This window comes from Megachile rotundata, chromosome 15 (assembly GCF_050947335.1).
Source record: "Megachile rotundata isolate GNS110a chromosome 15, iyMegRotu1, whole genome shotgun sequence".
Taxonomy (NCBI): Eukaryota; Metazoa; Arthropoda; class Insecta; order Hymenoptera; family Megachilidae; genus Megachile; species Megachile rotundata.
In genome coordinates, this window is record NC_134997.1 from 12996825 (window position 1) to 13024680 (window position 27856).

The 27856-nt window shown below is 44.3% G+C and overlaps 1 protein-coding gene across 2 annotated transcripts in view; it reads left to right on the forward strand.

Moving 5' to 3' along the window:
• The window catches only part of ss (aryl hydrocarbon receptor spineless), a 96098-nt gene that overhangs the window by 45711 nt on the left and 22531 nt on the right, over window positions 1-27856 (forward strand). For both annotated transcript variants that reach the window (XM_076540210.1, XM_076540211.1), the window contains exon 3: window positions 24975-25093. In XM_076540210.1, coding sequence (XP_076396325.1) covers window positions 24975-25093 — 119 coding nt within the window. The remainder of the gene's footprint in view (window positions 1-24974; window positions 25094-27856) is intronic.

Below are 27856 nucleotides of genomic sequence, written 5' to 3' on the forward strand. Positions count from 1 at the left end.
CAAAAGTCTACTTATTCCATGAATATCGATTCACAGCGAAAAAATGTTCGATGCAAGCCGCGGATACGGTCACGTACTTGAAGCAAGCCCGGTAAACGCAGCATGGAAGTCATTTTTCGACGAATTCGTTCCACTTTACCCTACCGTGTAATTGATAGTGTCTGTACGTAGAGAGAATCGCGTCCGTTTTCGTTTAAAGGCAGCCTGAAGGCGGTGACCCCCCGGTCGTTACGTTATACTCCGCTCTGCACCATAACCTCGCAAAATTCTCGGATTGTGATATAGGCGGATTAGCATCGACGGGAAGTGGTTCGCCAACTAATAAAGTAGATACAGCAGCCTATAACGCGTCAGCCTGTGCGCGCATAAAATTTCACCCGGCGTTATGAATATTAATCGACCAACCTCCTGCCTGCTGCCGGTAATTAGAATGGACGCGTATCCGTAACCCAACAGCGAATTGGACTGTGTAATAACAACTAGTAATTATTATCAACGGCGCGTTATATCAGCCACCAAGATGATGATCATTCACTTGGACGAGCCGAGATTTTCGTTTGGATAAATACAGCCCGATGAAAGTTCGAATCTCCGTTATTATGTGCAATTTATCCACCTTCTTACATATGCATGCTGTCTGGTAATTATCGCGGTTTTCTAAACGCTGCGCGTCTAAGGGAAACGAACAAAGAGACCTCGACCTTCGCCATATCAAACATCCTCTATTTCGAGCTTGAAATTTTTCCCCTTCGAAGTAGTCTAAATCGATGTCGATGTGGATGAAGATAAATACCGATACAATTAAGTAATCCCACAAATTTGTTGATACCCAAAAGCTCAGCAGATTCGTAAAACTCGTCTGGATCGACTAATTGATTGGATCGAAAGAAAGAAAGAAGTTTTCGGGCTAAGGTGTATTCACAGTTGCCGTAACTTCGGTCTGTAACCCGAGACAGTATCATCGCGATGTAAATATGGCCCGAGATGGTATCGTCGTAACGTAGTGTACGCGACGACCTTCTAATTCCTGCGAAGGTATGCGCGCGCGTGCACACGCAGTCGGACGGGCACAGATATCGAGTGTAACGGTGGTATATTAGCCGAGAATTAACGACCACGGTAATCAGCACTCGCCTCATAGCGTTCGCCGCGTTACACGGCCAAGGTTATTAACACTTCGCCGTCGGCCACCCTCGATTTACGTGGCTATCCGCGTCCCAACGCCACGATGAATCGCCAGGATCCTCGTTTCCAGCCATTCGAGTCGATTACCACCCTGGAAAAACACGTCGACGTACTTACCTGCCTCTTGATAACAGGAAACGAGTTTGGGGCGCAACGGGTGCAGAAATTCAAGATCCCAATGGACATGTTCTGATATTCTTTCACATTTGTCGATTCCTTTCTAAAGAGGAATGACATCAGTCACTTTGCGTTAGCCCCTTGGCTAACATCTTCACTCTTGATACTCTTGAAGTTTAGGTCCAATGTAGCCAAGTATCGTCGAGTTTGTTTCAACATTATGAAGGTTTGACACATCTGCCAAATAGTAGATCAAGTAGATGAAGTCCTTGGATTACAAGAGTTTGATGGCACCAGGACTTTCTGATATTCTTTCACATTTGTTGATGCCTTTCTGAAAAGAAATGACATCAGTCACTTTGCGTTAGCCCCTTGGCTAACATCTTCACTCTTGATACTCTTGAAGTTTAGGTCCAATGTAGCCAAGTATCGTTGAGTTTGTTTTAACATTATGAAGATACTTTTGACGCATCAGACAAATAGTAGATCAAGTAGACGAAATCCTTGGATTACAAGAGTTTGATGGCACCAGGACTTTCTGATATTCTTTCACATTTGTTGATGCCTTTCTGAAAAGAAATGACATCAGTCACTTTGCGTTAGCCCTTTGGCTAACATATTGACTCTTGATACTCTTCAACTTCTCGATACTCTTGAAGTTTATGTTCAATGTAGCCAAGTATCGTTGAGTTTGTTTTAACATTATGAAGATACTTTTGACGCATCAGACAAATAGTAGATGAAGTCCTCGGAGTATGAGAGTTTGATGGCAGCAGAACTTTGAAGGAGAAGAAGCTAGAGCATCCTGAAGATAAAGGAAGGTTAGAGGAACGTGTCCCTCAAAGCCGACTAGTCGGCCGCGAATGTGGGGTGAAGTTAAACGAGCGAACTCATGCAAAGGTGTCTCGTTCAGTGGGTCAGCAGTGGCAAGAAGCCTTCCGGGCATCCAGCTGATCGTGGCATGGCGTGTTGGCGTGATGCGTGCTGTAGCCACACGGAACACGGAGCTTCTGGAGGCCGTGGCCCCTGGTATCGCGGATCCCGATGGATCCTCCGCCCCGTGCCATGCCGTGCCGTTCCGTGCGTGCGTTCAGTCCGCTCGCGCGCCCTTTTGCTCGCGTGAGAAGTTCACGTATGAACGGCCGCCGTAAGATCGAGAAAGCATCGGGAAGCCTAACGACAACTTTCAATCCTCGTGATCCATCGTGAACGAACACTTTCGATCGTGGCATTCTTACGACGAGTTACGTGAATGGAATCATTCAGAACTGTGGAAGATGCGCACTCGCTAAAGTCACATTGTTACGTGTCAACTATTCTTCACGTGTCTACTGAACCACAGTAAATGGTTTAGATACCTCTGGAGCGCAAGCTTTTAAACTCTGTCTCTCTTTTCTTAATTTGTGGAATTCGGTGTTGAGTTTAACAGAATGTATTGTCATTTCTTTGGTTACACAGTAACACCATCCTTGAAGCTATATTTAAAAGATGAGTATAAATAATGGGTTTGTAAGTTCGTTAAAGTTGTGGATCAACGATCCATGAAGATTCCCAGTTTTCACGGAGGAAAAACTAACAGATCGGATTAGATGAGCACGGTGAAAAGGAACTCTGTCGAAGAGGAGGGTCGACAATTAGCGAGCTCATTGGAATTACATCGCATGGAAGTAGTTTCTTCGAAGCAGAGCACGGTATCTGCTACGTCGAGCGAACCCGCCTATCTCGCTAAAGATGGTTAGAGCTGCAAAGCGGCTGTTTGCACGCGTGCTCGTCCGATAGCAATCAATTACGGTGCGTAACGCAACTGTTTTTACACGTTTCTCTGTTATTGTTCCCTATTGCAGAAACACCTTGTTGTAGAAAAGGGAAAAAATAAGCTGCACGCACTATTTCCATATAATTTTTTGCCATCGTGATACAACATAATTCGCTATGCTTTAACCGTGCGCAGTTCTTTTTTCGTACTCGTGGAAACATTCCTTACAGTCTCAAAAGAATAATTATGCCATATGCGAAGATACGTAATTATGAAAGCGTGATGGAAGTATTCGGAGATTTGAACCTGAAACCATCTATAAATCGATTAAAATAGCGCTAACGATGTATCGCGTTACAGCGTTATGTAATTAATGCTAAACTATTGTATCTGAAATACACGCACAATCTTTAATTGAAATCTTAATTTTTAATTGGGATTTTACTTTCAATGCCATATAAATCAATTATAAAAGCCATTACGATCACGTAGAAGACTAATCCTGTTAAAAAGGAACTTGTTTTTGTTAAATTTTCAATTGATGATCATTTACTGTGATAAGAAAACGATATCAGTGTTCCGTTCAAAGGCGTGACGAAAAACTTTGATGAATCAAAGACGTTTTGCTTACACATCTGGATATCTAGATCAGGGAGAATTACGCCATGAGCTAGCCTGACCGTGATGATTCAGTTAATTACCGGTTTATGCAATTAATGTTTTTAATCGGCACCGAGTGCCACTGCATTTCATAATGATAATAACGAGCGGTGAAAGCGCACGGTGCTTTATACGCAACTTCCGAGATGTCGGGTTTCGACAGAATATAACGTGCATGTGTGAGCAACGCCTGCGATTTTCGGCTAACGATATCTCGAGCTAGGTGGAACGAGCGCTCTTTTTTATTATCGTTTCGCTAACCGTTCCTTACGAAAGTTAATGAGTTTATAAACTTCGCTAGACTTTCGATCGCGAATTATTTCGATCTAACTCGCGGTAATATAATACATGGCAGCGATAACATATTTCGCAGTAGCTCAAAGCACAGCTTTACCGGGAACAGGTAATTTTGGCTCGATTATGAGCAACACCGTAGATGTGCCAGCGTAGATAAGGCGCACAAAAATCGTTAGAAGAAATATTTATTACGGCAGAGCGGCAATGGAAAGCAGGGGTGAGCAGATATTTATGAGCGACACCGTACGAGGGGTGGGGCATTTAAATGGGGTCACACATACATCTCCGTTACCTTCGAAGGCACAAAGAAATTCATTAAAGCGAAAATAACGCGTTCCAGGGAAATCTAGGCGTCTCTTCTATAATAATTAACAAACGAAGAAAAATGAATGTTAAGTGAATTAAATTGTGAGACTCGAGTAGCTCATAGTCGAAGATAAATATCATGTGGTACGTTAAAAGGGATATTATAGAACTCAACGGTGGAGCTCAATATTTTATTCATTAACGTGGGAGTGTTAAAAGTGCGCATAAACAAGAAAGCGTAGAGTAGGGTGCATACGTAAAGAAGCGGCTATAAAGCGAGGTAAAAGCCTGCCCGAAAGTCATCATCGATAACCCTAAAGTTTCAGCGCCTTACATCGAAATCATCGATAAATCTAGTGGTTCTATTCCATTATATCGAGTTCGACGGAAATACGCGAACGTTTCTTCGATATTCCCAACGTAAAATGGCGGTGGATGAAGGACTGACTTACGTATGAACGGTACCGTGCACGACCGTGACCTTTGATCGTGGAACTAATCCAAAGTACGCGTATCATGACGGCATCACGGCGCATTAAATGCGCCGTGTGAAGTCACCGGTTGATCGATGACGATTATTAGTCAGCGGACCGGCCTGGACGTTCACAAAAGGACCCTGCCTTTAAATAATCGGACGACTCTTGACGAGCGATTAAAGGCTCTGTCTCCTCGCCGCTGCCTCCACGCCGGAGATTGATGCGCCAGAAGATTCAGAAATATTGCATCCTGCTCGACACTGTCCATCCTTCACGATGGAAACGGTCGAAAAAACGAATTCCTCGGTACGTTTGAGCACTTTTAAGAAACCATTAGGTCACTTCTAAAACCAGTTACAAATTTTGTCTAGCGTTGTCAGACTTGATCCTGCAAAAATTAAACTACCCCGAGAGCAAACAGAACTCATCAAAGCGATTAGCGTCGTTAATGACCGGTCCTTTAGGGGTGCATCGGGTCAAACGATGAACGTATAGAAATATAAATACATCGTTTCCAGGGGGCGGCAGTGGGGATGTAGAACTCGCAGGTAACCGCGCACAGGGGTAGCTGAACGAAACACGGGCTGCAGTGCCAGCCCGTGTAACCGACACCAGTCATTCGCCTCCCCTATTTCACCACCATGTTGTGCCACTTGTGCCCCCTTCCCTTCTCTTCCTTTCTCCGCCACTTGGTCCCCAGACACAACCCCTGTCCGTGTTTCTGTCTGTTTCTCCCTTCTCGAGACCCGCTCCCGGTCGTTCGCGAACACTGAAAACGATACGTTTGCCTTTCCTCTTTCATCCGTCGTCGATGGATATTTAATTGGCTCGCGTGGCAGTCAATGGCCCGGATCGCTTCTAATCCTCTGTTTTGTGGGATTCGAACTCCCTCGTTTAGGGTGTCCTACGAATAACTTCGTGTTTCCAAATGGGATCAAGCAATCGTTTCTGCTGGACTCTAATTGCAAGCTTTGTTGTACCGGTTGTTACGTTGATACTTCGTATTTTATTTACAAAGTACAGGGCTAATTTCGATAGTTCTTTAACTGGAATTTGTAAACTAAGGTTCGTAGAAAAATAGTTTGAAAGCTTCGACATTGCAGTCATTTGCAATTTGATTCTGATAAGACCTCAAAGAGCTAGAATGATCGTGTAACAGCATGAACAGATCGCGTCGCCTAAAAGCCAAGGTTTCAGGAGTAATTTTGCCGGTGTCCGCTAGAACAAAGGCCTGGGAATTAATTAGTAGGCACGTATATGGTCGAGTCCCCTAGAGGGCGCAGCATATGGCGCGAACACATCATCGCATCACCACCTGGCCCTCCCTGTCGTATTTCTCTGTTCCTCTTTCGCGTTCTCTTTTTCTCTTGGCTGTCCGAAGGGGGCCGAAATGTTGTTGTCTGGATGGACAAACCAACGGTCGAGCAAAAAGACTACCGGCGAATCTACAGGGGTTGGCCAACCCTATTCCAACTTTCCGCGACGATGTTCATGAGCCGTGAAGAGGAGAACGTTGCGCCTCGTTTCGTAGCTTCGAAACGCGCTCTTCATCTCCTTACACCGCGAATTATACGCTAGCAGCTAATCCAAGAATTATACGAGTATTAGACTTCCTAAACTTCGTTGAAGATTATCTCAATTCGCATGATCGGTAGCTGGTACGAGGATGATTAACAAGTGCCCGTTTGCATATATCAAACGCGCGATTTAGCGCCGAAGATCGGTATATATTTCATCGTGGCTTTAATGTGTGGACGTTAGCGTTGATTAGAAGGCAGATTCAAAATGAACTCCATCAAATGTAGAACGACCGTGATGGAAGATCTCACGTTTTCTCCAAGATTTCTTCTAGCAACGATCAATCTCCCGTTGATGCAAAATTACCGGCAACTTAGCGTAATTTTATGCAAATAGCCTGGCTCGATTTCTTTGCACAGTTAACCTAACGAACTAACAACGAATTAATTTCTCCACCGGATCCCTCGGATTGATCGGGGCTCGTTTTCGAGTTTCACAGAAAATCACGCGGCGCAGCCTGGTTTTTAGAGATTCGTTTCCCGCTGTCTTCGAGATCGCGAGACAAGGCAGACCGAATCACGGTCGTCGAGAAAACGCGTCGTATCGATTACCATCTCGCGGCACCGCGTCAAGGTAAATCGTCGGATATCAAGCTAAAATATGATGATCGTTGCTGATGATCGCGCGATACGTAACGAGCTCGCTAATATTCCATCAAGCTGCGCTGACCAGCCGCGTCGCTTCTTCCTCGAAACGGGAATAGAGAAACGGCCAGAGAGATTTCTGGATAGAATGCCCCCGGGCAAAAAAGATCGAAACGAATCGCGGGACAAATCAGCCGCGACCGCGATGCGGATTTTGCGAGCTGTAAGCTTTCGAGTCTGATTTAGAAGGCTCTTTCGATTTTACGGAAGAACCTGCGTGTTCAGAGTTTCAGATCTTACGACAGTTTTTATTCGATGAACTTTTTGTAAAGAATTCTATCGAACTACCCTTTCTTTCAGTTATTCCGAGTGCTGACAAAAGTTCTCGGTTTCTGAAAGACACACAGGTAAAAAGCGGTCGTAACAAAGAAGAAGGTGGAGGAGGAAGAAAAAAAGGTGAGTGGCTATTCGATCGGTAAGATCGCATAAAGCCATCGAATTTTCAGATTCTCATCGTCTCGAGGATGCATCGGTTGGTGCACGCAACGATATCTTCGCGGTTTCGTTTATTTTAAGCGGGCCGGTATTTTAAAAAGCGATTCGCAGGCCCGGTGGACCGCACGGAAGGTGCAAACATCGGTTCCTTATTCGCTTACCGGGGTTTGAGGCCGGCTTCAAAAAAGACCCAAGGGAAAGCGGGCTGGGTCGGTCCAGTGCCTGGTCTGGGCCAAAAGTCTCGGTCGTTTTTCGAGGCTCGTGGTCGACGCATGAAAGCTGAGCCGCCGAACGCGGCTGCCGAGTTACGCTGAAAAATCCGCTCGTCTGCTCTTCGAATACCCCGGACCAAAGATCTCAAAGCCAAAAACGTCCGTCTCGTGTATGTATGCACACGTCGCCACGCCACGCCACGTCACTTTTCGCCAGACGTTCGAGCCGACACTCGAGACACGCGTTCTCCTTTTTGTATTTTGCTCGACATGCTCTGGCTCGTCGAAAGAACAGCCAGATTTTCTGGAATTCGTTCCGAGACCCCCTTCCAAGCTTCCTACCGCAACTCTTTCTTTCTTTCTTTCTTTCTTCCTTTCTTTCTCCGTATGTATAACTTTCCTGCTTCTGAATGTGTTCGCCGAAATCGTGGGAATGCTTCGGCTTCGTTGATCGGCCTCGACCCTGTACATCGATCGCGATTTGATCGACCGGAAGATCCGCTTGTCGGCTCCAAACAACCTCTACGCTTCTGTGTCTGCTCTCTGTCGGACCATTTCCTTGCCATGCCTTCGCGCTCTTTTTGGGAACTTTAGGATTTCGGATAATTATACGAAATAAAATACGATCTTAACAATGCAGATGAATGTTCTGAATTATTCCCGCACTGTGACGGAGATAGCATATCTCGTGCTTTTTGTATTCAAAGCAACAAATCATAAGGTACTCGTTTAAATTGCACCGAATAATTAAAACTCTTTATTGTTCCATTACAGTGTACTTATTATTGTACACGGCGGACGTAGAAAGATCCGAGCTTACGATAGAAATTTAACACGTTCAGAACCGCACGAATGTTAGGAAGTTAAATATTAATGAAGTTTATACGAAACGAAGAAGATTCGCGCCGTGAACGGCGGAGATTTCAATGCCCGCATAAAACGTTTCAACTCGTCAACGAACCGCGAAATAGCTGCTGGAGGTTTTCGCGTTATATTTTTTCTTTGTCAGTGCAATTACCACGCTGTTATTATTTAAACGCGTATTAAAAGACTCTTTCTCTCAAACGATCGGTCGTGAAATTGTTAAGATTTTATAATCCTGGCAGGGAAAGAATTGGTAGCAAAGTACACATATTTGAGGACGAAACGAAACGCGTCTGTTTGGTTACGGGCGAGAGGAAAGCCTGAAAAACGGGTTAAGGCGACACGATATCGCGTTTCAAGCCTGCTCTTTTGTGCTCCCTCGCCGTCGTTTTTCGAGAGTTAACGTCGATAATATTTCTTCGCGCGGCTCATGGATCCCCGCCAATAGGCGTGTAAAATGATTCGTTGTAAATCTATCATCTCTTACCTGAGCCGCCACCTCCATAAGATGCACCTGGCGTATCTCACGGTATCTGCCGGGAGAGGGAGAGATCGGGCCAATTGTGGCGTTCTTTCCTCTAAGAAGCACAGCTGCAAACGAGGCCTCCACGTGTTCGCATCGCCACTTTTCTGTCGAAAACACGCTGCAATCGCCGAGTTATTACCCGGCTACGCCCATTCGCCGATTGCCTGCAATCGAATCGTCCGGGAAGATGATTAAACTTCGGATACGCGTACCGGTGACGCGTGGACGATCGATCTTCCTTGCAATTACGCGAACGCCTGAGAAAACCTTCTTACAATCCTGCTATTCGCAATCGATGGAATTTACAAACTTCCATTCGGATCTGGCACTTTGCAATTTTTTAAATTTTGGGGTATTTCAAGATATTTGAGATATTGAATCTTTGGAGATAGTGGAACTTTGAGACTGGGAGTTTGAACGTTTATGAAGTTGCTCTGGGTTGGTGTCTTGAGGTTAGAATTCTTTGAGATTGCATGATTTCGAAATTACAGAAGACGTCCAGCCAATTCAACAGAGTGGTTCAAGCAAAATGGAATCCAGGCACTAAGTTCGGAAAAGTAGATGGGGCCGAGATTTTGCTAGGTCGGTAATCGCGGTCGACTTTGACAGTCGCCATTCTTCTCGCGGCGAGAGGCCAGGTTATACAGGTCGTTTCACGGTGATTCCGTTGGCCGATTCGAAGAGGTGCGTAGCTTGAAAGACGATCACGGTCGTCGGACTCGGCGTCCCGTCGTGGCTGCGGAGCCTCGTGTTACCTAGAGGCCTTCATTAGACTGACACTGATGGCGAATCGCCGCTACGAATCACGTAATCCCGTCGGTGCCCTCTTTCATTTGGCAGATCGAGGGGGCTACAGTCTCGTTCGCGTTTCTCCATCGGCCGTGATTCCACGGCCGTTTCACTTCAGGCGCAATCTTTAATGAAAGGGTTCCTTTACTGGACGACGAGCGACCAAAGGAGGTCTTTACCTCTCTTTCGCTCTTTAACGCTCTCCTTTTCCGGCTGTGCCTTCTTGAAAAGAGCCCGTTCGTTCGTTTCCTGGGCGCCACTCGTTGGAAAGTGGCCGACCACTCTGTGCCTCGTACACGTTTTTCGTTTCACCATGGATTGACGGAGATGGACCGGTTGTTGCCGCGTCCAACGACGATTTGCGCGTCCATCGCTGCTCGGATTTGGCTGTCGAGGTCATCTCGGGTCTGGTCCCCGAGCGAACCATTAAACTGCCTTTGGAGCCTTTGGAAAATTGGTACCTCCTTTGTTTTTTTAATCTAATCTCTTCGGGTCTACCATTATTCAAATCCTAGTCCTAATTTCGAAACGAGAGGTGCAAGATTTGAAATGCTTGGAACCTAAAAATGTCCAGAAACAGAAAGATGTAAATGTACATACGCAGAAGGTTTTTTCACCAAAAGGCTATTCGTTGGAGGCGTTTCAGTGGGAGTGAAGGGGTTGCAGGGAATTTAAATGCCTTTCAATCCTTTCGATATCGTTCCTTAGAACCCTATCACCTGGTCAGTTTTACCGAGGCAAGCGTCAATTCCAGTTCGATTAAAGCTCCACGGGGTTGCCGGCGCAGCTGGTGGGAATAAAAGCGGCGCTAATCGCGCCTCACCCTGTTCTGATAACCAGCTCACCGTGTCATTTTCGTTCGTCACACTTTGTGCTCGACTTTGCTTTCCTGCTGAATCACATCGAAGCGGTTTGATTCCCGCCTATGTCTCACTTTATGCATCTGCTGATCGATCTTTGAATGGGTGATCAAAGGTCTCGTTAAAACAACACTTTGTAATCGTCAAGGTGGATGAAAAGCCTTATCGGTCCCGTCGATCAGTCTCGTTCTTCGAACAGTTTTGCAATACATTTTAGAAGAAGCACTTTGGATAAAAATGAATCGTATAAGGGCCCGGACGCGATTAGACGACTCAATTATTCAGCGGACGGACAGAAAGGATCGCGAGTATCGAACGGATGGAACTGAACTTATAAATATGCATCAATGGCTGCGGAATTGATTCGGCCAGTGCCACGAAATCCCAGGAATCGACGGGGAAACGTTGCAAAAACGAGCAACAGGAAGCGACGAAACGTGTCACGCTATGAAAAATGTTAATTGTTCTGCTCGTCGAAAGTGCTTCAAACGTTTTGTACGATTTCGTTTTTATTTTGGATGTTGCATCTAAAATAGAATGTCTAGTGAACAGATTTTTCTTAAAATCATTGAATAAATAAATCCACCCTTGAAGGGTGGAAGTCATTAAGTGGAATTAGATCCTCAACTTCTCTAATAATGACAATAGTAAAAAAGCTGATAACTTTCCCACGAAATCTGTAAAAATCTGGAAAGGAGGGTGGATCTATAGCCAAAGGGTATTGTACGAGAATCAGAAGGCGAATAAGGAGGAAAAAGGAGGCGAAAAAATAAAAAGAGGGGAACCGTCGCGTCGGGAGGAACACGGGCTCGGCTATATGCTAATAGCGGCGCCCTGATTGGGGACGATAAACAAAGCAATTATACGAAAAGGGCGGTATCCCGTAGGTACGGTTGTCGTGGGGGACGTTGTTACGATTCCAGAAAGGCACACGTGCCAGGTACGCGGAGACAGACAAGGACAAAGTGGCTGGAATAAAAACATTTGAATTTAATTCGAGCAACTTTTTGGCTAATCCTCGAATGTTCCCAGAAAAGCGAGGCTTAATCAACAGATTAATGTCCTGGCGTGTGCCGCGTTAAGAGAAAACGAAGAAGGAACAAGTTGACATCACGCGGTGCCATTAGAAATTCGCAACATGTGTTTCAATGTACCGACAGCGTAAGGCATGCATCACCTCGTGTTGCTCGGCTCTCTCATGCAATATGAATGATTCCAAGCATACTCTGTAATTACCAGCGCATTTCATTATGACCATCGAACGATTCGTGGCATGAATACATTTCTACTAATGCTGATTGGCGTCCCAACTACTCCACTTTTTAGTCGATTGACCTTTATTTTACGTAAACGATCGGGTAATTCTTAAACGGAAGTTTAGTGATTCATTGTAATAAAGGAATCTTGAACCCTACGTTTCATTAGCTCGGATATTCATCAAGGTTCAAAAAGACTGTCCGAAGGCCTCGAAATCGAACACGATGATTTATGAAGTATACGTCGTCCGGTTCGAACGATTCTTCGGTAGCAAGCAAGGGGTTAAAGGGTGTCATTAATATCAATCGAGGGCCACGATTGATCCCTAGGCGAGGCAGCTTGACTTGATCCCGCCGAAGGATTTATAGATCTCGTGGTGCGGCGAGACGAGAACCGCTGGTTAAAAATGCCGCTGACCCTTGTCGTTGGGTCTATATTTCTTCGGAATTCCCCTTTCCGTGGACGTGTGGCACGTGGCGCTGCATGCTCAGCTGATTTTATCGCGACGTTTTCCCGTAATTCACCGCTACCAGTGGAAAGCCGGTTCGTTTGGGGAAATTCTCGAGGTCCTATGTCGGCTTTCTCGAAATCAAGATTACGCTCTTATTATCAGATCTTTGGCAACACGGAATTACTTTTCCAGTTTTTGTAGATTTATGGAAAGCTTTATTAATTCGATTTAACGCGAAATATAAATAATTGGATTCTTCATGGTCACGCGAGGACACGTTTTTCCTCGGGGGTTGTTCAACATTGGCAGTAAAATTCACCCTATACGGTTTTTAGCGGGGCACACGTCTTAATAACCTTCTCTGTTCATGGCCGTTTTATAGTCCATTCAGAATGAAAATAGACGACAGTAAAATGGAAAATGCAGGTAGTCCTTTGACCCAGAAACAGGTAGTTGACTGCAGGTAGAATCTGCGAACTGAAAAGGGATTTTCTTCGCGCTGTGTCAATAAAAAATATTTCGAATACACTATGAACATTTAACTGCAGAACTTTCGATCACAGCACTTGTTCGATTTGTGACTCTCTAACCCTTTCTATCTAAATCTCTAACCTTTTCGCTATTTGTGATCATTGACTTTATCGAAATCATCGAGCAAAACGCAAGAAATCCGAAGGAAGGACAGCGTGTAATGGCGACGGTAGAAAATGATAACAGGGGTTGTGTTCCGCGTCGCGAGCCAGGGGGTCAGACGAGATCGATTTTTAGGGACGAGAGCCATTTCAGAAGTTTACGATTAGAGAACAATCGACTGGCGGAGTTAAGCCGCGGAGGAAGGAGGGTTGCGGTGAACCTTCTCGGTGGCAGACTTTATCGATCTCCTGTGGCCTGAAACGACCACCCTGGTACCTTCTTCTTCCCTCCATGCCGACGATAAAGCAACCGGGGTGTGTTCGTTGATATCCTTCCTTTTCTTACCTGCGATCTTGACCACGTGTTCTCTGCAACTTTCATTCTTGAATATTCTTGCGTGCCAAATATCTCCGCACGCTTCCATAAATAAAGAAGCGTAGATTTTAAAACTGGAGCGGAGATTAAGATGTCAGTTGTTCACGCAGGGGTGAGTTCGCTACCAAAGTTTGTTATGTAAATCAGCGTTACAATGGACCCCGTTACAATTAAAAATTTTGCCTTTAACAATCGAAGATGACCATCGCGGAAGCAATTTCGTGGTAAACGGGGAGTTTCCCGCTGGGAAATAAGCGACGAGACAGAAAGAGCCGAGATAAAGGGAGAGAAGTCAGCCGAAGCGGGCCTCGCAGAAGCGTCCAGGAAAATCGATACATCGGGAGGAGGTACGATTACGCGAGTGACTCAGGCGGTTTCCGGTGGACGCCATGATGGATTTAAGTACTTCCGGCCGGAGGCGCGTGCGCCAGCCTGTCCTGCCTGGAATTATCGAAGCTGCTCTCTACACGCGGAGATCGAGTCCGATGCACTTGCTCCAGCTCGAGCTTAAATTCTTTGCATTTTCTTGACACTATCCTCGAATAAATTTTATCCAACTGTGAATAATCGAAATTTTTCTTCTTTGTCTCTCGAAACTTTGATTCTTCGAAATCGGTTCGAATTTTCAATTTTCATTATATTTAAAATTTCTTTACTGTATCGATTTTGTAAGTACACGTTTCAAATGACAATTCTTTCCTTTTCAACCAATTTCTTCCTGGTTGAAATGTGTCCGCAAATAAGAGCGATCGATTTCCCGTCCGTTTGAAACAGTTCCAGAAAAATGGCTGCTCCAAGGTTCCCAGAAGACGTAACAGGAGGTCAGTAATCTGCGGGTAATTAAAGAAACATGGTAACCGATAACGATCGCTATCGAATAAAATCAATCACTCATAAAACAATCGTCTTTTTTCTTATGCATAATAATTGCTCGAAATAAATTAAGGTTTTTGTTCGATTCTGTCTATAGTGATCCGGACGAAAAGAAATTAAAAGCAGCTTTCTTGCGGTGAGTTCAATATTTATGCGATACATTATTCAGGCGGGTTAAAAATGATGAATTAACGCGGTATTTTAAACGTTTCTTCGGCCAGTGACGAAGATGAATACTCTGAGCGGGTCTGAAATTTATGTTAACAAATTGGTCGCTGTTACAGATAGGTAAGAAATTAACGGGGATAATGAATGTCGCAAGAAATTGGGTTGGAAATATTTAATCGCGGTTCTGTTAGCTGTTCGTAATTCGGGACAGGTGATGGCGGAGAACGCCGGCTGAAACCACTTCAGGGTGGTCTGCAAAAGAACACGATGATACTTTACACCTTTCCTGCTCAACATCGCCTTTTATTTTATACGAATGATCCTTCGGTGATGTATAGCCCTCTATACCTTACGTTATTGTCGAATGAAATACACGTTGTACGAACATGTTCAATTAACTTGTTAATCTGATAGCGAACCGCTGCAAACTTCCCATTGCAACTTCTGGGGAAACAAGTTGCATTTAACGGCCACAATCTCTTCCAGTTGCGATGCTTCTCAAATACCTTTGCAAAGTTTAAACGCTGTTCCATTTTCAAAAAAACAGCAAACTTCGAAGGGATCGGTAAAATTTTCAGAAGGTAAAATTTTCGAAGCAAAGTCAGGGTGGTCCGAAATCGAGGAACGCGATGTTACCTTACACCTTCGCGCGTCGCGTCGCATCGCGTCGTGTCGGATATATACGCGCCACCAATACGCATCAACTGCGCAAGATGGCATCGTAAATACAGTCCCAAAGACATAGGGGCTCGTTATTATGATGCTAATGAGCGGTTCGCCCGTTGGAATCCGGCTGGAAACCGCTGCCCGACCGAGATTCACGAGCCCCATGGTGACATGACGCGATAACGCGCCCCATGAATTCTTCGGACTCGTATCGGTTCCAGGACCGCGCTGCTACGTGTTTTCAATCATTCTACCAATTTCTTCGATCTCACCTCGCAACATTTTACAGATTAAAATTATTCTCGAGAATTTTACATGCATCTGTCAAACGCAATCCTATCAGTTGAAGTACACACAGTTACAAAGATGCAGGATTTGCGGGATCTGAAGAAGCATTTCGCTGTCCACACACGATATTAAAATCCACAGAAACAAAATCAAAAATTGTAAAAAGAGTTTCAAAACCTGTTCGAAAATGTTGGAGAACGAGTTCAAGTTCTTATCTAAAGTAACTAGGATTAGGATTATATCGACTGACAGATTTAATATTTATACCACAAAATAAAAATTGACGAATTCTGATTTTTTTGTATCGTAGATGAGAATGTGAGGTGATAATTTTTTCGATGAATCTTAGGGACAATGCTAAATGAAACTGTAGGATGAGTGACACGTGAAAATACGTGGGGTATAGTTGTCGATGGTAATCCGCAGAACGAGCCCCTAAGCGAGCGGATCATGCCTTTCACATCGGATTTCGCGCTTTGAGAAGATTTGCGAATTAGCCGGCTCGCCTCGTTATTTACGGTGAAACCGAACACCGGACAGTGTATTCGACATCGGATACCATAAGTGGATTAGCTGTAGATGCCGCGTCCATGCTGCGATCCACCGCGAAAGGTTTCCAGTGTCTTAGAACCACGGGACGTGTTTTCTTGTCCACTTGATTCTTCCACTCGTTATTTTATAGTATTGCACTATTCGATAATTATTAAGCTGTTGGCTGATTTCATATTTCAAATACAACCCCTAACGCTTCTCGATCGCGGTGTTTCTGAAAGATTCGACAATTTTGTTCGCTTGCAAAAATGAGCCTTTAAGGGCTAACGAGATCGCGTCATAAACGTGACGTGACGCAGCGACATGAGCGTTAAAGCGAAGAAAACGCGGGAATAAAAAGAGGAGAGGGATATTCAGGAGCACATTAATTAATGAAATTTTGAATTTGAGTGGTATCACGGTTTGCCCGCTTCCGGCTTCGCTCGCTAATTGCGGGTTGATTCAGCCTCGCGATAACTCGCAACCCCTGAGCCGAACCCACCACCCCACGGACGAACAGTCAGTGGCGTTGAAATAACGATATCTCGAATACTCGACACGATATCTCGATTACTCTTGCAATCAAACGTGTCCTCTGTAATCAAATTATTTTTTGCCCGCTTCTCCCAATTAACATTTTTTCGAGTTTCTACTATTCTCGTCGCATTAGTAGAGGAGCTAACGAGCATGGCCAGATAGTATCGTAATCAAACGCAAAAACAGTAATTTAGAAGATCGTTAGAAATCGCGGACAAGCAGCTGCTAAATGTAGTGCACTTCACGTGTGGCTTCAAACATCTGCTTAGAAATGTCCAGTGGTCACATCCTTTTGTCGCTTTTGCTACCATTGATACCCCTTTAGTAAACTCATAATTTCAGAATCTTAAACTTAATACTACTCCAATTGATTAACACGTATTAGTTTCAGTTTATGTTTCGTTGAACGAGGTGCAGAAATGAAAGGTCGAGTCACGATTTTTCCACCGAAAGGGGGTGAACGAGTTGGTCTTTCATTAGGCCTTGAGGGGGCCGTGGGTTTTCTGATTAATACAGCTAATTCCGTTATCTCTTCATTCGTTACCTACGAAATTCCACGTTCGAGGGTAATGCACGGTTTATCAGGAATGACAGAGTGGGAAAAGAAAATTGCTGTTAGGTAGCCAGGGGTTAATTTGAATTCGGCAGCCGACGGTGGTTGGCTCTCACGCGTATGAGCCAGCACGCGAACTCTCAAAGAAGGCAAAAAGTCCGGCTCGTGCTACTACGAAACTAATTAAATTACAAATTTCATTTGAACTGTGTAATCGAATCAACTTAGCGCACGCGGTATGCTCGTTCCTTGAACGTACTTCTTTTTCTCTTCGTCGTGTTGCCCTTTCGACCCGCATCGATCGACAGGTTATTGCGACGACATTAAGAGCAACAAGACAAACAATTCGAACAGCGAAGCTCGTTAGGATTTGAAAGTGAAATCGAAATTCAGTTGACGGGAAATAATTGCACACGAGGGAAGAGCAAGACGGATTAATCGAAATTTAATGGTCGTTGGTCCCAGCGAGTCACGGTCATTGCCTGGCCGGTTCGTTTGCTAATTAAATTCGATAAAATCAGAAGGATGACGTAGGTAGGGCTCGATCGAACTTCGGATGATCAGGCTTTGAAGAGGAGCTTCTCTGTAATTATTACACCGGACCCTCTCGGGGAAATGTCTCTTTCGAGACTGTCACAGTCCTTCTTTGTATCTTCCTCAACATATCAATGGTGCGAAAGAATTATGATAAAAAATTTGAAGTGTCTCATTCATCCTTGGTACCCGAATTTTCAAATTTATTTAAATATTTGATTATAAAAATCCTCGAGTTTCTGAAGGATGTTTCAGTCCATAAATCCAGTACCCGTATTAACAAAATTTCTGCAGCTTCCCCTTTAAATTGCGAACGAAAAAGGAAAAGAAAAAGACGAGTTTGTCGACGGACGACAAGCACAAATCATCGACTGAAACCATGGAACATGGAACATGGAAACACGGAGACCGGTACAAATGGCTGAGATAATGTATTCCCGCCTTCCGTATTTTGTCAGGCTCGTTTGCAGGCCGCTGCGTTTCGGTTAGCTGAAAAATTATGGCGATTCATTCTAGTTAGACGCAGCGGTAGAATCCACGATCATGGGGGGACGCTGTTTCCACGGATTCCCGTCAATGATCCATGACTTCCTCCACTATGCACTCTAAATGATTTTGCCAAACTAATTGTTGCTTCGTTATGTCCCTTTTCGATCCAATTCCCCGCAGATTCTTTCGATAATTTAATAAAATAACACAATCTGAAATTACGTAAATATGTCTCATACTGTATAAATTATGTATGGAGATTCTTTAGGAATCGGTGTTTACAGCATAGAGGAATAAGCAGATATTTTATGTATATATTTTTGAAGTTAATGTAGATTTATATTTTTTTATTTCGTAAGAGAACGTGTAAGATTTTAGGGATTGGTTCTTTTTCTAGAAAGTTAAATAAGAGTAATCGGTACGAAAGTTAACGACAGAAGTCGAGGATCGTTTCGAACAAGCAAAGTACATTACCCCCGTGGTGAATTGCACCGACGAATAAACGAATGTTTGCTCAGATTTTTCGAGTGTTGGCACATTGCTTCCGAACGAACCAGCTCGGGGAATGTTATTGCCTCGCACGACCGTCGCGAATTCATTTCCTCGAGGTTCTTCCTCCACTCTCGAACGCGTTGTACACCGATACGATTTACGATCGTTCTTGTTAAGTACTCAATTAATTTTCTGTACACACGTTTATTGTTTTTCGAATCTATAATCGACGTACAAGAAGCACAATAAAGGCACGAGGAAAGGAATGCGCTCGTAAGAGGTACCATGTCCAAGCTAATGGAAGTACAGATTAATCTTGCAGAATTTAATACCGTGGTTTTACCTGGACGGGCCGAAAAATTTAATTCGGTTATGAAACTCATTAGGTAATGTAGAAAAGCCGCACGAGCCCACGAGCACGGTGATTAATGACGATGTCGTGTCGCCGGGTAGTATATGCCTCGACAGCTGCCCTTACGCTATAGGACACCATATAGCCGTCTCGGATAAAGACGACGGAATGCATTAATACAATTTGCCCTGGTATCTACAGCTGTACGAGCTAATTATAATGTGATTTGCCTTTCGACCGACGCCTTCTAGACCACACGAACTTCGCCTCCCTCGAACCTTTCATATTTTTCAAACATCTATCCTCATATTTTAAATGTTAATTAAACGGAATATTCTATCCGTGGTTTCTACATTCCTATACAATAGCAAAGAGATCGATTGCAACAAATTTTACAACGCAAAGAAATGTGCATTGTAGGCCAGCGCGATAAACGATGACGACGACGATGATGATGATAGACGGCTGCGTTTGTGTGCGCCGCGCTTCCGGTCCGAGATTGCGGTTGAAATCACCTTGACACGAGTACATCGGCATTAAGGACTCTGCTCGTGTATTACCCAAAGGCTCTTTCGCAGAAAATTTCACCAACCTCCCATTTTCGAAAATTTTCTCCCTTGCATTCCTTGTCACTCGTACTCATATGTGTTATAAATACAGCGAACACGTGTTATAACTACATGTACATATTTATATATGTACATGTGAATGAATGTATATATGTGGATATGTGTATATGTGTATATGTGGATATGTGTATATGTGTATATGTGGATATGTGTATATGTGTATATGTGTATATGTGGATATGTGTATATGTGTATATGTGTATATGTGTACATGTCTATAAGCGTCTATGTGTACATGTGTATATGTGCATATGTGTATATGTGTATATGTATACATGTGTGATAACTACATTATCACAGTTGTATCGTTCACAAGATCGTAACGTCCTTTAAAAATTAGCATGAGAAAATCTAGGGAATCTAATGAAAATTATTTTGAGCAAGTCGAGAAACAGAATGAACAGAGATATACAGCGATTCATGTTTCCCGGATAATTCGCTGTTAGCAAGCTAATTAACAATAGATACAAATTGGCACGTTAGCCGCGCGTTTATGACACACGCGCATGCCGTGCAGCGTGCACATTTCCTCCCGTGACGTGTAATCATTCGTAATTGCGACCACTACACTCCCGTTCCCAGTTACGAATGTCAATCCTCTGTGTCATCACAGAAAAAAGTTTTATCAGCCTACAGTTCACTTGTAAATACATCCCCTATGCGAGAAGCAAAACAGCCTAAAATCGAGAACTCTAAACACCCTGTTATTTGTTATTTGCTATTTTGTTATTTTTTTGCAGATTTCTTTAGTTTGAAGATTGAAAAAGCGGCGTTGTCGAGGTTCAAAGGCGTCAACCCCCGGTTCGAAGGGAAGTCAAAGAGGGTTGGTCGCGACACCGAAGGCCCGAAACGAAATATAAATTTCCACATACGTATGCTTTATTAGAGTTCCTGTCCAAGGATAACAGTCTAGCTGGCAGAGGGTCCGTTTCGTTGCGTAATGAGAGATTTTATCGCGGTTACAGGGATAGGGCGGGGCAACCGCACTCATGCATTATCACCCCACTTCTGTCTGACGGATTACTTTATACGGTCACTGTACACAAGGAGATACGTTTGTGCGTCGTTGTGTGCGAAGCAACTAAAGAGCGCTTGCGAAACTACTCTCTTCCTCGCTGTTACTCGTCGTCACGATAAAAACTGTCGGCGTGTCTGACACTGGCTACGATATCAGATCTGTTCCTTTGCTGGCTGGTCGATTTGTCGTCTGTGATTAGGCTTCTAGGGGTGGACGTCGGTGGATGTTTAATGTCCGAACCGAGAAAAATTGCTAATTTTTAACTTTGTAATCGATGCTTCGCTTTCGTGCGATCAGTCCGTTGTAATTACAGGTAATTCTACATCGCTGTCTAGTGAAACCTGAAACAAACTCACTCGTTCGTGAAATAAACCCGAAATAACGTGTACATGTTTATTCATCGTACTTCAAAAAGCACGTTCGATCAAAGTTTCCAGAAATAGTCCTCCTAGAATAATAATTCGAACGTTCTCGTGACAAAGGGCGAAATTTCGAGTAAAAGCCCGGTGATCGATCACCGACTTACAGTCCCGAATTCGCGAATCGCGAGGCGACCGAGAGAAAAGAGAATATGAAGGATTAGGCACGAATGTTCCTAATACACTCGTCTAAGCCCGGATTCGCGATTGCGTCGCGAGAACGAATGGTCGGCACGATAAGCGAGACAAAGTGCTTTTCGTCAGGTCAAGCCTTCCGTTCGGTTTTTCGAGCGACCAGCTTTCTGAAAAACCAACGATCAGTCGTAGTTCTTGAGCTTGGAACCTCGTAATCCCTTATCCCGGCCAATTATCGCGTATTCTTCCTCCCCACGCGAACCAATTACCTCTGCAACGGTCGTTCCATCGTGCCGTGACCTTTCGCTGCCGTTCCTACGCCACGCTCTTCGGCCGTTATTTATCTTGGCCGCGGATCTATGGGTTTCTCGAACGTTTTAATTGCGTCCCGCAAAAAAAGACTGATACGTCGGTATCCTCCGGCTTTACGATTCCAAACGAATCGTTAGGTCTCGAAAAAGGAGTCCATGAAGTATTGCTCTCGTTTCTAATTTCGGAAAAAATCCAAGATCGTGACTTAATTAGCTCGTTTCAGGACCTTTGTCGAGTCTTATTTAGACGTGCCACGACTCCAAATAATGACTCGAGCAGCCTATTCTCTTCGGCTCCCCTTCATCCCGTGGATGACTTGCGTTTCGCTCGACCAAGCTCGCCCCGGCACCCGCTAAGTGAATGGTTAAGTAAGTGATTATCTCCTTGAGCGTATAATCGATCGATGATTAATGGGATCGACGTTGTCGGATGCGGTTTCCAATTAGGCACCGTTCCCGACGATCATCGGGACGATACGCGTGCCAGTGCTCTCGATTGTTTCGGTCCACGTGGCTTCGACAGAGTGGGCGCGGTTTCGCTCGATTTTTAATTTTACCCGTCACTTTTGCCAGGTTCTGCCTGTTTGCCGGTTTATTAGCGACGATGAGCTTGTTCTTCCGACCTCGATTCATCGAAATTATCGAGTAAACACGTTGACGTTTAAACGTTGTCATTAAAGTCACTTTACCAAATTGACGTCCATAATTGAAATAACGGGAATAATTTTACTCTCACTGTTATTAAAAATTGTGCGCAAACTTTAGCTTTCACAACTTTGACTTGCAAAATTTAATGAACAGACATTTTCGCTGTATAGAATAATGAAATTTAGTAGAACTTGTTCAGTGAAGTTCTGCTGAACTAAAATGTCTCCTTCCGATGATCTTCCTTTATCTGAAATCAATTTCTTGCTTTATAAAAATACTGTAAATTCTGAACAAACTATATAAGGACATTGACGGACACATCCACGCCCAAAAAGTAAACCGTTTAAATAATTCAGAGCTGCCGTCACCTTTGCACGAGAAAGTGTGTTACCTCTGAAGGGATAAATTTGTTAAGCAAACAGCGATGACGGGCAAAGCTTGTCTCCCTCGTCAGGAACTGAACTTTCACGCATTTTCGTGTGTGCACAGATTAACGTCCATGGAGGCAAGTACGCCATCGTTCTCCTTCACGCGTTCCGATTGGCCTCTGCCCTGTTTTCGTTCCATCGCTTCCGGTCTGTCCATCGGCCTCCTCGCGGCTCGACCTTGCCAAAGGAAGTGCAATTATTAGCGGCGATCTCACGCTGTATCGTGGTAATTTCGTGTTCACGGTGTTCAAACTGCTCGATTCGTATCTGCTCATTCCTTTGTTGTGCTTTCGATTCGAAACTGAGTTTTTACTGGAGGATCTTTATGATCTCTTCATTAATATAACACTAGTTAGGAGTGCAAAATATGAGTGGATACAAGGGCTGCAAATAAGCTTATATTTTGTGGATATAAGCTTATTTGACATTCCTTGTCAGCTTGATTGACGAATCCCTTGCTTATCGACAGCTATGATAGCTTCGATCAATCATGAATTTCAAATAGAATTTATAGAAGAGCCAAAGCAGAAAAGGGTCGAGCGGTAACAGGTTGCATCGAGCAGGAAGGAAGATCGCTAGTTGATTCAAAGATGGAACGAGGCTGAACGACGCGTGCAGGAAGGATGAGCAAGACGGAGGTTGTTCGCTCGTAAATAGTGGCACGCAATGTCGTGAAGCGACCGCGTTCTGCCACGCGACCCTCTGGGACAGGACCCCATTAGGATGGCCGTCGGGATAACGGCGTACCGCAGGATACCAACTTGCACGAGCCTTGTTTAACCCCCCGGACAATTCGATTTTCAATGCCCTTTCGACCATCGCCACCGTATCTAACGACCGTGGTTAATGTTTCCTCGACCGATGTCCTTCCTCCCGTTTCCGCAAACATTACGAACGATTCCTTGATTTCCACCGGGATGAAGTGCTCAATAGGAGTATTGAACTTCGAACGATTTTTGCCCGAAGGTTCAAAGAACGTCATAGTCGTTGCTCTTCGATCTTAAATCTTGTAATTTGTAAATTATACACGGTATTTTGACATCCTATTTGTCTGAACATGCACCGAACGCAAATCATAAAGTAAGGCCCGAGAGCGCAGAAGACGGGCAAGCATCTCGGGCAATTTCTTCGATGAAAACTGGCCCGAAGAGTCGCGTGGCACACGCGTGCTCGACACACAGAAGAGTATTGCGTGCGGGTTTTTTTATGAGCGGCCGTCGGCAAAGTCGCGCATCTTTCATGCACGCATCGATGCTCTTCGACGTTAAATGCTCTTCAAGAGGTTGTTCACTTTCGAAACGCATCGTCGCGTCAGCTCTTGGGCTCAATCGGCTCTGTTGCTCGTAAAACTCGCAGAGGTGGTCTTGCTCTTATTCGTACGGGTCTGCCAAGCGGTGACACCGGTGCTTTCACTTCACCTCGGCCTGGAACTCCTGAAATATCGTATTTTATCCGGCCGCGATCGGTTTCTTCGTGTAAATGATACGAAAATCGTGTATCGACCTCGGCCCCTCGTTGTCGATCGCATTTTGAGCCACGCGTTTCACTTCCAAGCGGATGTTGTTCTGTCTCCAACTATTTCTGACTTAGGTAACTTAGAAACATCTTACTTTGGTAGGTAAAGACGTGCAATGAAAACATTCATTGTACCCACCTGTTTCAAGTGTATAATTTGTATCTTTAATTTAATCTATGCATAGTTATCTAATTTCTAGCCGTAAATATTTTAGTCAAACTTTAATATAAATATTTAATTCAACTGAACTAGAGGCTTGTTAATAAAATTCCTAACCACAGACAGTTTTACGTATTGAAACATGTTATGGTTGATATTTAAGGAATCTTTGAATATGTCCCTGCACCGTTTATCCACGGTGATCTGAAATATCGGTTATCATCAAGAACATAAGAGTAAAAAGAAGGATGAGAAAGAGACGAAGGTACCGAGCTTCGCACCCTTCTTTATCTTCTCGAATCAAATTCTTCCGCATGAAGGGAACGGACGGTTTCCAGCGCCGAAGAGTATCCGTTATCTGTGTCCCTATAATTCCATCGTCGGTCGAATCGAATCCTTTCCGCGCGAGCAAAACGAAAAAGGAAGAAGCCATCCGAACGGCGAAAGTATCAAACGACGGAAGGAGATTAATGGAGAACGTTTCGAGGAGATCCGGCAATACGTGACAGGATGTGAGCGACACTTCCTCTTAAGCCCTATAATAAGCCGTCGATCTGTCGCAGTTACACCTGCCTTTCCTCTGCTTTATATGCGAACCATAATTGCTAGACGTACGAGACAGGATCGCGACGTTTAAATAATAATAAAGCGGTGGCGCGACAATTGTTCGTTTCGAACAAACATCTTTCATGCGTTTTTTTGAGCCTACGTGAAAAGAATAATTTCGTGAAATAAAACGTAATTTCGATTACCGAGACGACAAAAAATATTGCGTGTGCCATAATACAATTTTCTTTTTCGTTGCAGTGGTGATGCACAAAGACAAAGAAGAAAATTCGCACCACGATTCGCACTACAGGGCGAGGGAATTGGCCGCTTTCGCTGCGTACGATCACCATCACCTCGACGGCGAAATGTTCCTACAGGTGAGTATTTAAAAAAGTATAGTTCGAGTCAGCGGGCAATTAAAAGCTCGCGGTTCTGTACGGGGCCGACCAGTAAGCTTGCAATTACCTCGTTATCAAAGTCTCATTCGTCATGTACGACACACCGTGGAATTACGAGCAATTGTTAGTTACACACTGTTCGTATAGAAACAGAGAATTGGAACGTGTTTTTACGTCCGTTTCACGATGGATCGGTGATCGAACGAGTGGGTGGTAGGACAGATGCTAGATGAATGAACGTCCTAGCGAACCGCGCTTTCTGATTCGAGTGTTCCATCAAACCGTCTGTCTCGAGCGATATTATTAATATTTTTCCATTCCTGGAACCAGGTAGAAATTGGCCGCATCAATATACCGGCCCGCAACGCCGACTGACCGACGTAACATATACCTGGAATGAATCATGATTCTATATTTGTCGTTCTGGATTTAATTTTGTGCAAATGGAGCGTGGCAAATTTGCTTAACCTAGCTTTACTCTGTCCTCGTGTGTAAGATCCTTGATTTACACTTTCTCTTAATCGAGGAAAGGCCGAGTTGCACGCGACCCTCCATTCATCGAGTCCCTGAAAATCCAGCGAACAACCCCCGATCCAATCAGAAGATCCTCCGAGTCCGCGATCCGTCAGCCAATACAGAGAGGCTGTAACAGAGAAGAGAAAGATAATATGGAAGAAGGGAACCGTACGAAATTAAATCATCGCGAGTGAGAGGAAAAGACAGGAAGAGACGAAGGAGAGCTAGCGGGGAGAGATATCCGGCTGATGAACCGGCTATGAAACCGAGGCGTACGAGGTGTCTATTCCTCCAAAGTATGGAAGGGTATATACACGGATTAATGGCGGTGTATCATGCGAGGCTATTACGTTCCCTTTCCTGCGTTTTAGCTGCACACACGGGAGAGAAACAGAGCGAGGGTGAGGACTCGCTGGAAGGGGGTTCGCCAAAAGACAATGGTGGGGGTAAGAGGGTTACGCGGCGATAGTAGAGGGGAATACGCTCGTACGTACGAAGCGGTACCCCGCGATTCCATGCGATCGAACGATTCCTGCCAGCGTCTATAACGGCCGGTTATTAATTGCCTGCTCGTTAATTGCGTTACGTAGCTCGTGCCGCGAGCTGATTCCTGCACGGGACGTTCTGACAGACCCCGCCATTCTTAGAAACCCTTTGGCCCGTCAACTTGATGCTGCACTTCCCTGCATTTCGGCTCCTTCGGTACCTCTTTTAATAATTTGTTTTTTCAAAGTTACTTTGTTCTTTAAATATTTTTTAGTGCAGCTCGATTTGGGTCTTCGTCACATACTGTGCCTTTCTTGATCTATTTCGTAAATTGAAGGTAGGTAAAAATTAAGGAGAGGGTTGAGGCAACGTCATTTACATGTAAAGATCAACTCACCCCCTTCGAGGGGTAGAAACGAACCTTTCGAGGCTCCGTATTTTCTATAATTCGCGGAGTTCCTTGAACCTGTCTCTTCCCGAGGACTTCCCTCGGCCTCCTACGCCTTTCGTCTTTCCCCCCTGCCGACTGGCCTCATGGTTTCTACCCGCGATGCCCACGTTATACGGCGTTTTGCCGATCCTCATAAAGTTTACGAAGCCCGACAGTAAATCCGGTTTATGACAAGCCGACCGCCACCACCAGACACTCTCGAAATTACGACTGAGCGATCGAATTTTTATACTCCCCCTCTTTCTCTTTAAGGACATCGTTTCTTCGAATTAATTGAATCTATATTAAGGGTTGTCCTCTTCTGCGGAACGCGACGAAAAGGAGGCATAAACCCCTGCGTTATTCGAGAGCCACGTTATCCATATTTTCTTGGGAAAATTTTGAAGATAGAAACGCGTAAGTTAGGTTAGAAACTCCATTTTCGGATGGAAGTTAAAGGAATTACTGTCGGCGTTATGGGGTTGAAAAGAATTATCTATCACTGCATTTACGCAAATAAACCCAATATCGCTTGCTTTTTACCGGAATATTTAAGGCAATTTTGCAGATAGGATCTCCAGCTTTCGCAGATAGCGTGCAAGGAGATACTTTCCTGCTTAAATACTTACGATTTTCTCAACGGCACGCGGATACATTACTCGTGCAAAGGTTTCCTAACTCAAGACAGTTAACAAGCGTTTTCCAACACTTCCACCGCATTCCCGGTTAAGGAAATTACGCTCGCTCGTCCGGACTTTTCTAAAAACAATCCGTCGATTTTCGGCCTTGTACACGAATTGGACGCTTTCCCTCCCGGTGATCTTCTAATGAATTGAGCGAGTTAAGTATTTAACGAGCCGCTGCTATATCTTTACGAGCGATCTTGATGAACAATTACTTATTAATACTTGTATCTAACGCGTCACGCGATCATTTAATCGCGGTAATACCCGTTTGTTGTATTTTGTAGTTAGATTTATGAGGCTGGGAACAAAAACCTTCGAAACTTGTCAGGATAGCTTAAATCGTTAAAACGGAAACAGAAATTGTAGAATGTTAACATATTGATTGGAGTTCAAATCGAGGTCTTAGACTAATCCTTCTTTGATAGAGTAAAGTTCGATAGGCTCTCAAAGTGTTGCTACTTCAATCTCACCCTTCTACCAAGTAACATTTACTAAAAATAACTTCCAAGTTACAGAACTAACAATAAGTGACGGTTAGCTTCCTTTTCTCGGTTTCCGGTGACGTTGATTTCACCGCCGCTCCATCCATCCTCGCTCGTTAACAATAATATTAGGAGGTATCTC